The sequence below is a fragment of the Drosophila subpulchrella genome, unplaced genomic scaffold, assembly GCF_014743375.2.
Source record: "Drosophila subpulchrella strain 33 F10 #4 breed RU33 unplaced genomic scaffold, RU_Dsub_v1.1 Primary Assembly Seq354, whole genome shotgun sequence".
In the NCBI taxonomy this organism is placed as follows: Eukaryota; Metazoa; Arthropoda; class Insecta; order Diptera; family Drosophilidae; genus Drosophila; species Drosophila subpulchrella.
In genome coordinates this window covers 7,816,728-7,829,168 of record NW_023665577.1, presented here as the reverse complement: position 1 = coordinate 7,829,168, position 12,441 = coordinate 7,816,728, and the positions used below count along the sequence as shown (strand labels likewise).

The 12,441-nt window shown below is 45.4% G+C and overlaps 1 protein-coding gene across 8 annotated transcripts in view; it reads right to left on the bottom strand.

Annotated features, from left to right (window-relative positions):
* Positions 1–3,645: 3,645 nt before the first annotated feature.
* The window catches only part of LOC119560966 (afadin), a 52,288-nt gene continuing 43,492 nt past the window's right edge, over positions 3,646–12,441 (bottom strand). For 5 of the 8 annotated variants that reach the window (XM_037874719.1, XM_037874721.1, XM_037874724.1 and 2 more), the window contains 5 exons: positions 12,075–12,323; positions 11,712–11,949; positions 4,762–6,784; positions 4,579–4,700; positions 3,646–4,512 (listed from right to left, as the gene is read on the bottom strand). In XM_037874719.1, the coding sequence (XP_037730647.1) occupies positions 4,320–4,512; positions 4,579–4,700; positions 4,762–6,784; positions 11,712–11,949; positions 12,075–12,323 (2,825 nt within the window). In that variant the 3' untranslated portion in view covers positions 3,646–4,319. Of the gene's footprint in view, positions 4,513–4,578; positions 4,701–4,761; positions 6,785–11,711; positions 11,950–12,074; positions 12,324–12,441 lie in introns of those variants that run through there. The other 3 variants (XM_037874720.1, XM_037874727.1, XM_037874722.1) reach the window with 3 other exon arrangements.

Below are 12,441 nucleotides of genomic sequence, written 5' to 3'. Positions count from 1 at the left end.
TAAGTTCTCACTAACTATTGCTAGTTATCTTTGGTTAACTAAGAGGTTTTGAATAGATTTATCAACCTAAGAGATACTATTTATAATTCATAAAGATTAACTGCGTTGCCTAGGCATCCCGAGACTCTGCATCGTTAATATCTATTCTATAGCTCTTCTATTTTCCGACATCTCGGCGATATAAGGGCAGACAGACAGACAGAGGGACATAACTAAACCGACTCCGACTATACTTTGTAGTCTTCCTTTTACATATTACTATTTTTATTTTCAATGAATATTTTACAAATCTACTGATACTATCCCTATCCCTATCAAGATAAAAAGATCTTTGAAATATACACTGCTTTGTCGTCATAAACGACATCATTTTCATTTATTGTCGAGCCTCAGTCTTTGATTTACATTTGATATGACCCTGCTAATGCCTAGCTATAGAATTAAATATTGCGCCTCTGAGATCCTGCCTAATGCTCTTACCCCTTCCGTAGTCCAGGCTTAGCATCTTAACCCCAATCCTCACTTATTTAAATGGAATTCACCCCCGACAATCCCACCCCTCTGTTAATTTCATGCCGGAAAATTATCTGTATATTTTAAAATGCAAATACAAGAACCTGTCATAACTCATAAAAAGGTGGGGGAAAGAGAAAAGCAGCCACTAAGCCGGCGCGCAAATACTCAAAACCAAAAAAGGGAATCGAAAAAAACTACCATTGTCTTGGCCATTGTTTCGCCTTGGCCATTGTTTTATGGCCTGGCCAACTATAATTTTGTGCGATTTTTCTGATTGCCCGCGCACTTTACGCTGCTCATTTATCAAGCCGCCACTGACCAGAGAAGAGCGCCTTAGCAACCGTGGCCAAGATGTGGCGAAAGTTTTATGGCCAAGTTTGAATTTCCCCCAGAAGTTGGCCCACATTTCCATCTTCCATCCTCGCACACCTTGCTCCCGGCCGAGTGCTCCTTGGCCTGCTGCTCCGGCCACTCAACAGACAATTTACAACTGGACAGATGGCGTGCGAAAGAAGGGACCTCTGTGGCTGGGGGGAAGGGCTGCGGAGACGGGGCTAATCACTTTTTGATTTATTCGCCATGGCCGCCGCATCCTGAAACTTTTGCCCACAGTTCATATTTTTCTTTTCGCTGTGCGGCTTCCCCGCAGTTTTCCTGCAGTTTTCCATTTTCCCTGTTGCTTTTGCGGTGTGGCGACCGGCAGCTGGAGGATATTGACAGCCGCAGATCGGGAATCCGGGGGATTAGCTTACGAGAGTATTGAAAAATACCGCGGCTGGCAATCCGAATGCCTCGCAGGCAACTGTCAACAATTTCTTAAAGTTCATTCCGCTCAGTCAACTGATTATGGCCCAATCCCCCGGCAGTGGTGGCTTTATCAAAGAGATTGGCGCATTTTAATAATTCACATGGCAAACTGTTGAAAAATAAATTTGGTCCGCGCACGCGACGCCCAAAGACATTTCCCTCGGAGGCGGTTTAAGAACACCCACGCCCTTACTATATATCGGCAATTCACCTTGCCGGCTGCGGAAGGCTCCTGATTTTGGGACCAGGCCCCGGTGATTCCCGTTTCCAAGCGGTAAAAGTTTGCCGGTTGACTTTTAAGTTATATTGTGGGCGGCCGCCGGTCGGAGACACCCAAACTTGGCCTGCATCTCGCCGTTCTCGCCAACCTTAAGGAAAGTGCGTGTGAGTGTGTTCCTGAGCCCGGTACTTGAGCCATCACTGGAAAAATAACTCCCACCAGTATTAATACAGAAAATAAATAAATAACTTTGTTAAAAGCTCGAGCTTACTTGTAGTGGCATTTAAAATGTCCCCCAAAACAGAATTCTCTACCACAAAATATGAATTTTTTCTGTTTAGGTTAGGTTCTAACCTTCAACACAAAAACTGTTTGCCCATATCCAGGATTTTGTCGTAGAGGAGATTTCACAGGAGATTTTTTGTTGCATACCTTTTGAATACGACATTTCCGATTTTGGATACATCGCCGACGCTCGTTTATAAAATGTTATGGAAATGTTTATTATGTGATTTATTTATGTATTTTTTATTAACGAAAAACGCTCTCGACTTTTAATAACAGCTAATCAAAAACCTTTTTTTTAAACTTCTTTCCATGGGTACCTATTTTGATTTACATTGTTTATCTGTTTTTTTTTTGTAAGTGCAGAACCCGGGACAGTAAAGTTTTAAGGAGCTGGGGGCATGTGGCTGACTTAGCAATTGTCGGGTTATTCCCCTGTCAAAGCAGCCACTGATGTAATGTAACAAGTTTTCCCAGGATACCGGCTAAATTGGCACATAATTTGCCCAAATATTTGAGCAATCAAAAGAAAAGCTTTGCTCGAGCCCAGTCCAAGCCAACTCGTTTATTTTCAGTGTGGGCATAAATCACTAAAGGCATTCTTCACCTTGTTCCGCAATTATGTGCACTGCGCAAACTTTGATTTAAATTTGAAAGCAGAGGCAGCGGCCAATAACTTGTCAGCCGCTTGACTTGCCTTTTTCCAGCCTCATGAAAAATGTATTTAGGTAGGTCAATTCCCGAACCTGTTGCTGCCCGGGAACAGCTTTTGGGCAGGGGACTTTTGCGCAGGACCGTTCCCTGGCACAACAAATTTCCCTAGGCGCGAAATTTAAAACTGTTCCCAGAAACAGCTGGTTTCGGTAAATGGTGAGCAACAGCTTTGCAAAGAAAATTTCTTAAAATAGCAGATTAACTTTAAAAAGTCCCTTACCAATGAAATTGTTGTCAATATTTTTGTAATGCACTTTCAACAAAAGCAGGGATTCTTTTAACCATTCAAAACTTAAACTCCGAAGTAATTAAAAAACACTTCCATTTTTATTTTTATATAATTAACTTTTTATTTTTCATAAATATGCACAATTGCGTTGTTGAATTTATTTGCATTTTGATATAATATATATAATTGTAATATGTAAACCTAATCGCGCTTAAAGTGAAACTAAACGACAATTTCGCATCTCTTTTTTACAGAAGTTATTCGTACATCGATTGCATATTATTGTTTTAGTATTTTTCAATATTTATTTAAAAAATATCTTCGCTTATTAAAAATAAATCGCGCCTTATAAATAGAATTTAGTTTCGATTTGAAATACTTGGAATGCACAAAAATAATTTGTCACCGTTGTGATCGGTTTTTGAATAATTGTATGCTATATATTAAAGAGTTTATATACACGACGTCCAGTAATTGGCTGTGCATGTACGCTATACCCTTGCAGACGGTATTATATTTTAAGTAGGAAGTTATCATGGAAGAAACACAATCAAAACGTGCCCCTACCTACATACTTCTTCCCCACAGTCATTTTACACTGTACCAAGAATAGTTTTCCAACATTATTATAATCGAACGACTATATAAAGCTGACATGATTTTAACTGCAAGGATACATAAACATCGGCTTGCCGAACTTAACTCTCCTGTTTTATTTTAAAGCCATTAGGTTTTCGTGATGTGAAATCCTATTTGATTTAAATTGGTACTTTCTCTATGCATATTCGAATAACAAATTGTATATGCTCTAGGAGATGCCTTTGTTGCATTCAAAACGTGTTTAAAAAGGTTGCATTGATTAAAAATATATATGTGAAGTTTTAAATATTTAATTACTCGTTCGTTCGTGGTTTGTAAATATAGCTTTAATAATTGAATAATTGGACCATTTGTTTTAACGTTGTTGTGGCTTAGAATTCTCTAATGGATACTGTATCCATTAGAGAATTCTGATATATATATATAAACGTTTCTTGTTCCGCACGGTTCCCAGGTAATTATATGTATGTATATCTAAACTAACTCGGCTCATTTACACTGTTGTTTAACCATAAATTGTATGTTGTAATCTGATGTAACAAATTGTTAATCGTAGGGTTAAGTTAAATGTTAAATGTTTAAAACGCTTTACAAATGTGGCTCGCCTTGCTTTCGTTGCCCTGTCTAGGCTCGTTATAGTTTTGTATATATAAAACATAAGTATATATAGACTATAATGATATACACTGACAATTCTCACTAATTGAATTCAGTTAACATTTTGTGTAATTAACTCTGTAACGCGATAACTATGAATTGTTATTGCTTTGCTTAGCAAATTCGTTAGGTTTGTTTGTTTCTATCGTAATCCGGTATATATAACTTGATCTATAAATCTGTGTTTGTTATGTAGAGCTAACGTAACAACTTGGCCCCCAGTATATTGAAGTTTAAGCTTTGTGGGTTCTGGTGTGTATGTACATAGCGTTTAGCAAAGATATCCCCTCCTTAGTGCACCGCATCTATATCTCGCTGGGCCCGCGATATCTTCAGCTTGTCCTTGGGCGTGTTATCCTCCCCCGACTCCAGGGCAAACATCTTCATCTTCTCCTTGAACGATAGCTTTTCGGGCACCGCATCACCAGCGCGTTGTTGCTGTTGCTGCTGCTGCTTCTCCGCAAGGCGACGCGTGCGAGGATCTCTGCGCAGAAGGATAAAATGATTCAGTTAGATGTTTTAAGTGTGGCAAGTGTCAGAGTCATCATACCTGTAGACCTCTTGCGCTCCAATAACGCCGGGAGTGGATTGCACAGAGGTATTCCAGAGGGCAGCATCGGGAGTGGCTGGCATCGATGGCAGCATGGAGGCATCCAGATTGTGTTGCAGATACTATAAGAATTGTTTAATAATTAAAACCTAATTCGTTAAAAAAATAAACGAATGTACTTACACTCGTATCTTCTCTGATGGTGTCCAAATCCTGATGCTCCATACCGTAGTTGTCCATGATATATTGCTGCTGCAGCTGTTGTTGCTGGCTGTTTGCGCCTACAAAGTTGTTCTCTTCATCATGGAAGCTCACCCGCTTGTTATCCCTCTGCATCAATGGCGGCGGCGGAGGTGGTGCGCCCAATCCTCCAACCATTCCACTTCCGGTGGCCGAAACGTAGGCGGCATTTAGCTCCATGGCGCTAAGCGGTGATCCCTGCATGGTGTTGTTGTTCAAGCTGCCACTCAGGTTGTTGTTATTATTGGATTGGGTGTTCAGGAGAGAAGCCTTCTTAATCTCCACGGCAGCTGCTGCCTGATTACTAGTCGCTGTTTTGAGTAGACCCATGGACGAGTTTCCAGTGCTGCCCCGCAGTTTTTGCTGTGACATGATCAAGTAGGAACTGTTCCTCTCTGGTGGCGGTGGTGGTGGAACAACGGCATCCAAGGTCTCGTTGTTATTATCCTTGTCTAGCACTGTTAGCTGATTGAGCTCTTTTGCCAAATTCGATATCGGATGCTCCGTGTGCAGATGTCGCTCGTCCGCGAAACTGGCGGATTTCTGCGATTTTGACGGCGAAGAGGGTGCAGTGGGACCCGCCCCTCCCTCGGAATACCGATTATGCTTGAGTATGCTCTTCGGCTGCTGAGTGTTGCTGCTCGTGGGTTGGCTAGTCGCTGGTGGCGGCAGTGGTGTTGGCACTGATTCCACCGGACTACTGCTGTCCGTAATCTCCGCCAGCTTGATCTCCGTCTGCCGGTAACTCGTGATGGGTGTTTGTATGGCACTGACCTGACCGCCGCCAGCCAGTCGGAACAGCTCTTGCACGTTCTCCTTGTCGTACTGCTGCTCCTGATCCTGCTCCTCCTGTTCTTGCAGCTCCTGCGCTCTTCGCTCGAAATCTCGCTCCAGAATCAAGGTTTTTAGTTGCTCCTCCTGCATGGGGGATCGGGAAATTATCTGCGAGAGCTCTGAGATCTGCTGCTCCCGCCATTGGCGAATGTGTTCGCGTCGCATTTCAAGGTCCTTTTCACGCTCCTCCCTTTCCCAGGGATTGCTCCCGCTGTGAAGACTACGGCTGTTGGCTTGGTTTGACGCCACATAGCTGCCCTTTGGTGGATCCAAAGTGCTGGCCACGTAATTCATCCCCGGAGCAATCTGCTGCGTGGCTTTGAATAGCGGATGTGTTGCGGTGGGCGGCAGCGGAGGCTTGTCCTCCGCCAGAAGCGGTTGCCCAAGATATCGCTGCTGTTGCTGCTGTGGTTTGGGTGCTGTACTTGGTGGAGCGTTTGGTTTGTTGGGGGACTGTAAGCTGCCTAGGGGTTTCGGAGGCAGGGCTATAAAGTTGGGAGATGGTTGCTGCTGCTGTTGCTGCTGCAACTGTTGTTGCTGGAGTTCGTAGAGAGTGGCTGGGTCATGAAGCTGACTGCGTCTGTACTCCAGACTGCCATTCTGATAGCCACCTGCGAATTCGTTGACATTCTGCATGCTCTGGCTGCTGCTCATCAGGGGTTGCTGCTGTTGTTGCTGCTGCTGCTGCTGCAGGGGCAGTTGTTGCTGTTGTGGCTGCTGGTGGTGGTACATGTTGCTTATGTTGGGCATCGATGGAGCCATCATCTGCTGCATGCGCAGACTGTGCTGGAAGTTCTGCTGGCTCTTAGTGCGATTGTTCAAGGTGAGCTGGTGCTGCTGCTGCTGCTGGCCATTGAGGTTGCTACTGCTGAGTGCGAACTGTTGCTGCTGCAGGGAGTGCTGTTGCTGCTGTTGTTGCTGCTGCTGTTGCTGGAGTTGCTGCTGCGCCGTCTGTTGGCTGTGGTAATAAGCAGAGACGGGTCGAGTGGGCGGCAGATTAGCGTTGGCCTGTAGATGTTGCTGCTGCTGGTAGGGAGATGGCTGTTGCTGTTGTTGTTGCTGTGGTGGTTGCGGTGCAAGCGGGGAACTGCCATTGTAGGCACTCATGGCGGCATGTGCGGCAATCGGCGGTCTAAAATGAAAGCAATTAATATTAATAGAAGCAAGAATCAAGTGTGTTTCAGTGGTTGCTTTTAATGGGTTACAAGAACTTCATCATTTACACCAATTAACTAAAACGTGTCGAGTGCTCTAAAAACATTTGTTTACTCCTGCTTCTCCTTCTGAACAAGTGGCTTGTGTTTATTGCAAAGGTGCGTGTCTCTGTACAGCAGCAACATTTATAAAAGGAACGACAGCAGCTAATTACTCACGTACTTGGGACATTTCTACAAGTTCATATTCTTTCTTAATGGGTATTAAGCCATAAAGTAATTTCTTTAAACGCAATGTCACCCTAGAATTACACACATGAGAGTTAGAAAAAATGTAAGCTAACACACACTTTTCTGTGGCCACACCCACACAATGTCGACGTCAGAGCGCTGACTGAGACAATGCTGATCGAGGTAAAAGACATCGATGAGACCACCGACAAAGCAGACATCTTATGCGCGGTTCAATCACAATTTGATGTGGAACTGCCAGAGTCCGCGGTGGTAAACCTAAGGGTGGCATACGGAGGCACCCAAACCGCCACACTAAGAGTTATGCCCGACATAGGGAGGCGACTCTTGGAAAAGGGCAAAATAAGGCTGGGATGGACCTGGTGTAGAGTCCGCCCAAAGCTAACACCTAAAAGGTGTTTTAAATGTATGGAGTTTAACCATGTAGCAGGGAATTGCAGGGTCCAGGAGGACTGCTCAAAATGCTGCTACAACTGTGGCGCAAAGGAGCACCAAGCCAGAGGCTGCAAAGCAAAGGCCTGCTGCATGCTATGCAAACGCAAAAAGGAGAAAGATTGCGATCACCCAACAATGAGTGGGAAATGCCCGTACTTCAGGAGGGCTATGCAAGGGCTTAGGGGTAAATGAAGTTCCTTCAGATTAACCTAAACCATTGCGAGGTTGCCCAATCGTTGCTAGAGCAAAATGTCATCGAGGAAAACGTAGACATGGCACTCATAAGCGAGCAATACAGGAATAAAAATTCCGGAGAATGGGTAACAAATAATAGCAAGAAATCGGCAATATGGAGCTGCGGTAATCCAAGGCGACAGATTAGCAAGAAAAAATGCGGAAATTGCTTCGCTAGGGCCCAAGTGAATGGTATAGCTTTCTATAGCTGTTACCTGCCGCCAAGCCTTAGCCTCCCCCAGGCAACATCTGCGCTCGAAGAGATTGCAGAAGACGCCCGGGAAAATCGCCCCGCCGTAATTGCCGGGGACTTTAATGCCTGGGCTACGGAATGGGGCTCCCCCCGAACCAACGCGAGGGGAAAGGCGCTACTTGAGAGCTTCGCCGCACTTGACCTAGTGCTGCTGAACTCTGGAACAAAACCGACTTTTTCAAGAGCCGGCACCAGTTCTATCATTGACCTCACATTTGTGAACACTGGATTGGCCTCGGGCTCCAGCTGGGAGGTTAGTGACATCTACACGGGTAGTGACCATGCAGCAATAATCTGCACGATAAATTCTAGAAGTGGCCCACCACGAGTCCCTAAGACCGTGCCAGGGTACAAAATAGAAACGCTAGACGTGGAGATGGTACAGATGTTGTTCGAGGACCTCTCCACAAGCGGCTCAGCTGAAGAAAGGGCAAACCACATCGCAGAGTACACCAAGGTAGCCTGTGATGCATCTATGCAGAGGAGAGGGAAAAACCCATCAAGAAGAAGACCTGCATACTGGTGGAACCAATCCATTGCGGAAGCCAGGAAAGACTGCCACAGGGCAAGACGCGCATACCAACGCTCAAGAGGAAGGCCCGAATTTGAGGCACTCCAAATATACTTCAGGGAAAAGAGACGAGCCCTGGAAAAAACTATAAAAGAGAGCAAACGCAGGTGCTTTAACAATATCTGCGAGGAAATAGACTCCAACCCATGGGGTTTCGCATATAAACTCGTCACAAAACGGCTGCGGGTATTTAGTCGGCCATCACCGACATGCCCAGTCAGCCTAAAAAGGATCGTGGAAACACTATTCCCAGAGCAAGAAGGTATGGCGCGGACCTCACTGATCGTGAACAGGGCGAGCATAAAGCTCACAAGTGCCGAAGAAGTCCTCCAGGTATTGAAGACAATACTGGACGACAAGGCACCGGGACCAGATGGAGTCCCGAATAAAGTTCTCAAAATTGCCATAAAAGCAAACACTAAAGAGTACGTTGACATGTATAACGCATGCCTAACGGAAGGTGTGTTCCCTAGCCGCTGGAAAACACAGCGGCTGGTACTCATACCAAAGGGGGAAAAACCCGCGGAGGAGCCTTCTTCGTATAGGCCACTCTGCATGCTGGACACGGTGGGTAAAATTCTCGAAAGAATAATCCACTCCCGGCTAGAAGGTGCCCTTGCCGAAACCAACGGCCTCTCAGAGATGCAGTATGGTTTTCGGAAGGGGCTATCCACCATCGACGCCGTCGGTAAACTGTGTGAAATCGCAGATAAAGCCATTGAGGGAAAAAGGTGGTTGTACGGCACTAAGCAGTACTGCTTAGCGGCAACGTTGGATGTAAAAAACGCTTTCAACTCCGCCAGCTGGCACCACACACTAAATGCACTGAGCAACTTAAATGTACCAGTGTATATACAGAGAGTAATAGCGAGCTACTTTGAAGGCCGCCTGCTCCTGTACGATACTGATTCCGGGCAATCGACCCACAGGGTCACCGGGGGAGTTCCCCAAGGATCAGTCCTAGGCCCTTTGTTATGGAATATCATGTACGATGGGATACTTAGGATCACGATGCCCGAAGGGGCACGACTCATTGGTTTCGCGGATGACGTGGCCATAGTGGTTACGGCAAAGAAACTCCCAGATGCGGAAGGAATCTGCAATGAAGCGGGGAAACGAGCAAGCGCATGGCTCGACTCCAAGGGACTCGCCTTGGCAGCGCACAAGACTGAAGCAGTCCTGATAAGTAGCAGGCAGAAAGTGGAGGCAGCTACTATCAAAATTGGAGAAGCCACAATTACATCGCGTCCAAGCCTAAAATACTTGGGCGTCATGATCGACCACCGGCTTTCTTTCAAAGAACATCTAGCGTACGCTAGTGGCAAGGCAAGTAGGACCGCGGCCGCGATATCGCGAATTATGGCGAACACTCGGGGACCAAGGCAACCAGGACGTAGATTACTGGTTAGTGCTGTCACATCGACGCTGATGTACGCTGCTCCCATATGGGCTCGAGCCACAAAAAATGGAAGTTATATGCAAGACGGCGACTCCGTGCAGAGATTGTGTGCACTACGGGTATGCTGTGCGTTCCGCACGGTATCCCATGACGCGGCGCTGGTAATATCGGGAGGCATACCGATTGATCTGCTGGCAGTGGAATCAGCTAACATCCGCGCGGGCAGCACAGGGGTCGCAACTGCAGAATCCGTACGGAAAAGGTGCAGAGAACTCACCATTGCTAAGTGGCAAGAGAGGTGGGTAAATAGTAGCAAAGGACGATGGACGTATAAGCTTATCCCAGAACTGCAGAGATGGCTGGGACGGAAGCATGGACATGTGGACTACTACTTAACGCAACTGTTGACGGGACATGGATGCTTTAAATACTATCTGAATAGGTTTAAGCATGAACGTTATCCGCACTGCCCACTCTGCGAGTCGGATAATGAAGACGCAGAACACGTGTTTTTTGTCTGTCCGAGATTCGAAAATGAACGAAGAGATCTGAGCATAAGGGTTGGGAGGACGCCAGCCGCTTGTAACCTGGTGGACATTATGCTCGAATCAGAAGTAAATTGGTCTGCGGTATGCAACATGGCCACAATAGTACTCAAAAAACTGCGCATCGCAGAAAGACTGCGAAATTCCAATAGGATAGAATCCTAGAGAGCCCTAAGGGCATTCCCCCCCCGGCGAAGTAATACCTAACGGCAGTACCGCCGGGGAAGCGGGGAGGGGGTGGAGTTTTTACTGGGTTAGAGTCCCAGACTTCGGCAAGCTAGTTCAGCTCCGAGTTGGCTTTCGATGCTTTAAACCACCACTAACACAAAAAAAAAAAAAAAAAAAAAAAACACCCACACACTACATCTGACCTCGAGCAACACCCCCAAAAAACACCTTTGGCTTCGTTGTAAATTATTAATTTCACTCGCTGGTTGGGCTTTCTTTGCAGTATGAAATCCAGGTGGTCAGAATTTTCGGGGGCAAACAGTTTAAGCTTTAACACTAATTCCTTTCTGCTTAATTTTAAGCTTACCTAGTGATTGACAAACAATGATAATAAAATAAAAAACATTTTTTGCTTAATTTGTTGGCCTAGTGATTAACAAACAAATTTAGTTAAATATAAAACATATTTTACTTTTGCATGGAAAAATAGCGTAATTTAAACACACAACTTCTTCCATATTACTCTAATTAAACATTTTATTTGTTATTCCCCAGTGCTGAAATTAATTTGAGTGACGTCTGTTAAATATTCAATTACTCCTGTCCGTGAAGTTTACATTTTTTTTTTTTAACATCTGGCATCTACTCATTTTAAATGTTAAACCTTCCCCAATACAGATTAAACCATCTAATATCGGTTATTTTTCGCAGCGTAATGGTTTCCCGGTTCAAGTGTATACAGAACAAACCCATCAAAAACACACCAACAAACAAAGTTAACCAAACAATTCCAGCGAGAACGATTTTAGTGGTCAGCTGAACACAACTGAATTTCAAATGACATTTTAAAGTGGGCATATGTGCAAAACAAAACACAGCACCGGTCAGAACTCTAGCAGAAAACATAAAATAGTTTTGCCCAAAACATTTTAATGGCATTAAATTAACTGTAACTAATAAGGCGACCACATTTGAATACAACGTTCAACATACTCTTCTTTTATGCCAACAATTCCCGAAACCCACAAATATATGATCAATAAATTACCTCTCGTTCAGAATCGGTTGGCTTTGGTTTTGTGCCCGATAAACGCTGAGATTCTGATAGAATCCCTGCTCGTTGCCGTTTCCATTTCCATTTGCATTTGCATTGTTGTGGCTGCCATTTGGCTGACCCAGCATTCCGGCTCCGGCCCCTCCCACTGCTGCCGCTCCTCCGACTCCTCCCATGGCCGATGTATTGTTATGCAAACTGTGCGTGCTGCGTGACTTGGAATTGGCCAGGGCTGTGTTGAAAAAGGAGATGCATTCGGGGGAGAGAAAAATGAATTAGTCTCTGGCTTACAAGTCGATTGGATTGTGCTCCGATTACGGGGATTGGAGGAGGGATAAGGCTGTGCTGTTCACTTACATATGGTACCCGATCCCGTGTGGTGATGCAGAGCCGGCACCGATTTGCTGTTGGGCAGGTGTGCAGCTAGGGGATTGATGATGCTACTACTGTTGCTATTGCCTATGGTGTTGTTGTGGCTGTTGTTCAGGTTTTGGCTAAGACTGAGGCTGTGATTCGGATGACTGTTGGCTATCAGCGGACCCAGGGATTTGGTCGACTCGGCGCCGCCCATCCGCGTCAGATCGCGTTCGGACATACGTCGATTACCTGTGGTTTTCGTGTTCCCGGCAACATCATCATCATCAACGTCAGCGATTGAGTGCATGGTTTGGGATTTAAGAGTTGGTGGTGGAATTGAGGTTGATTGGTGCGCATGGAGGGGGAG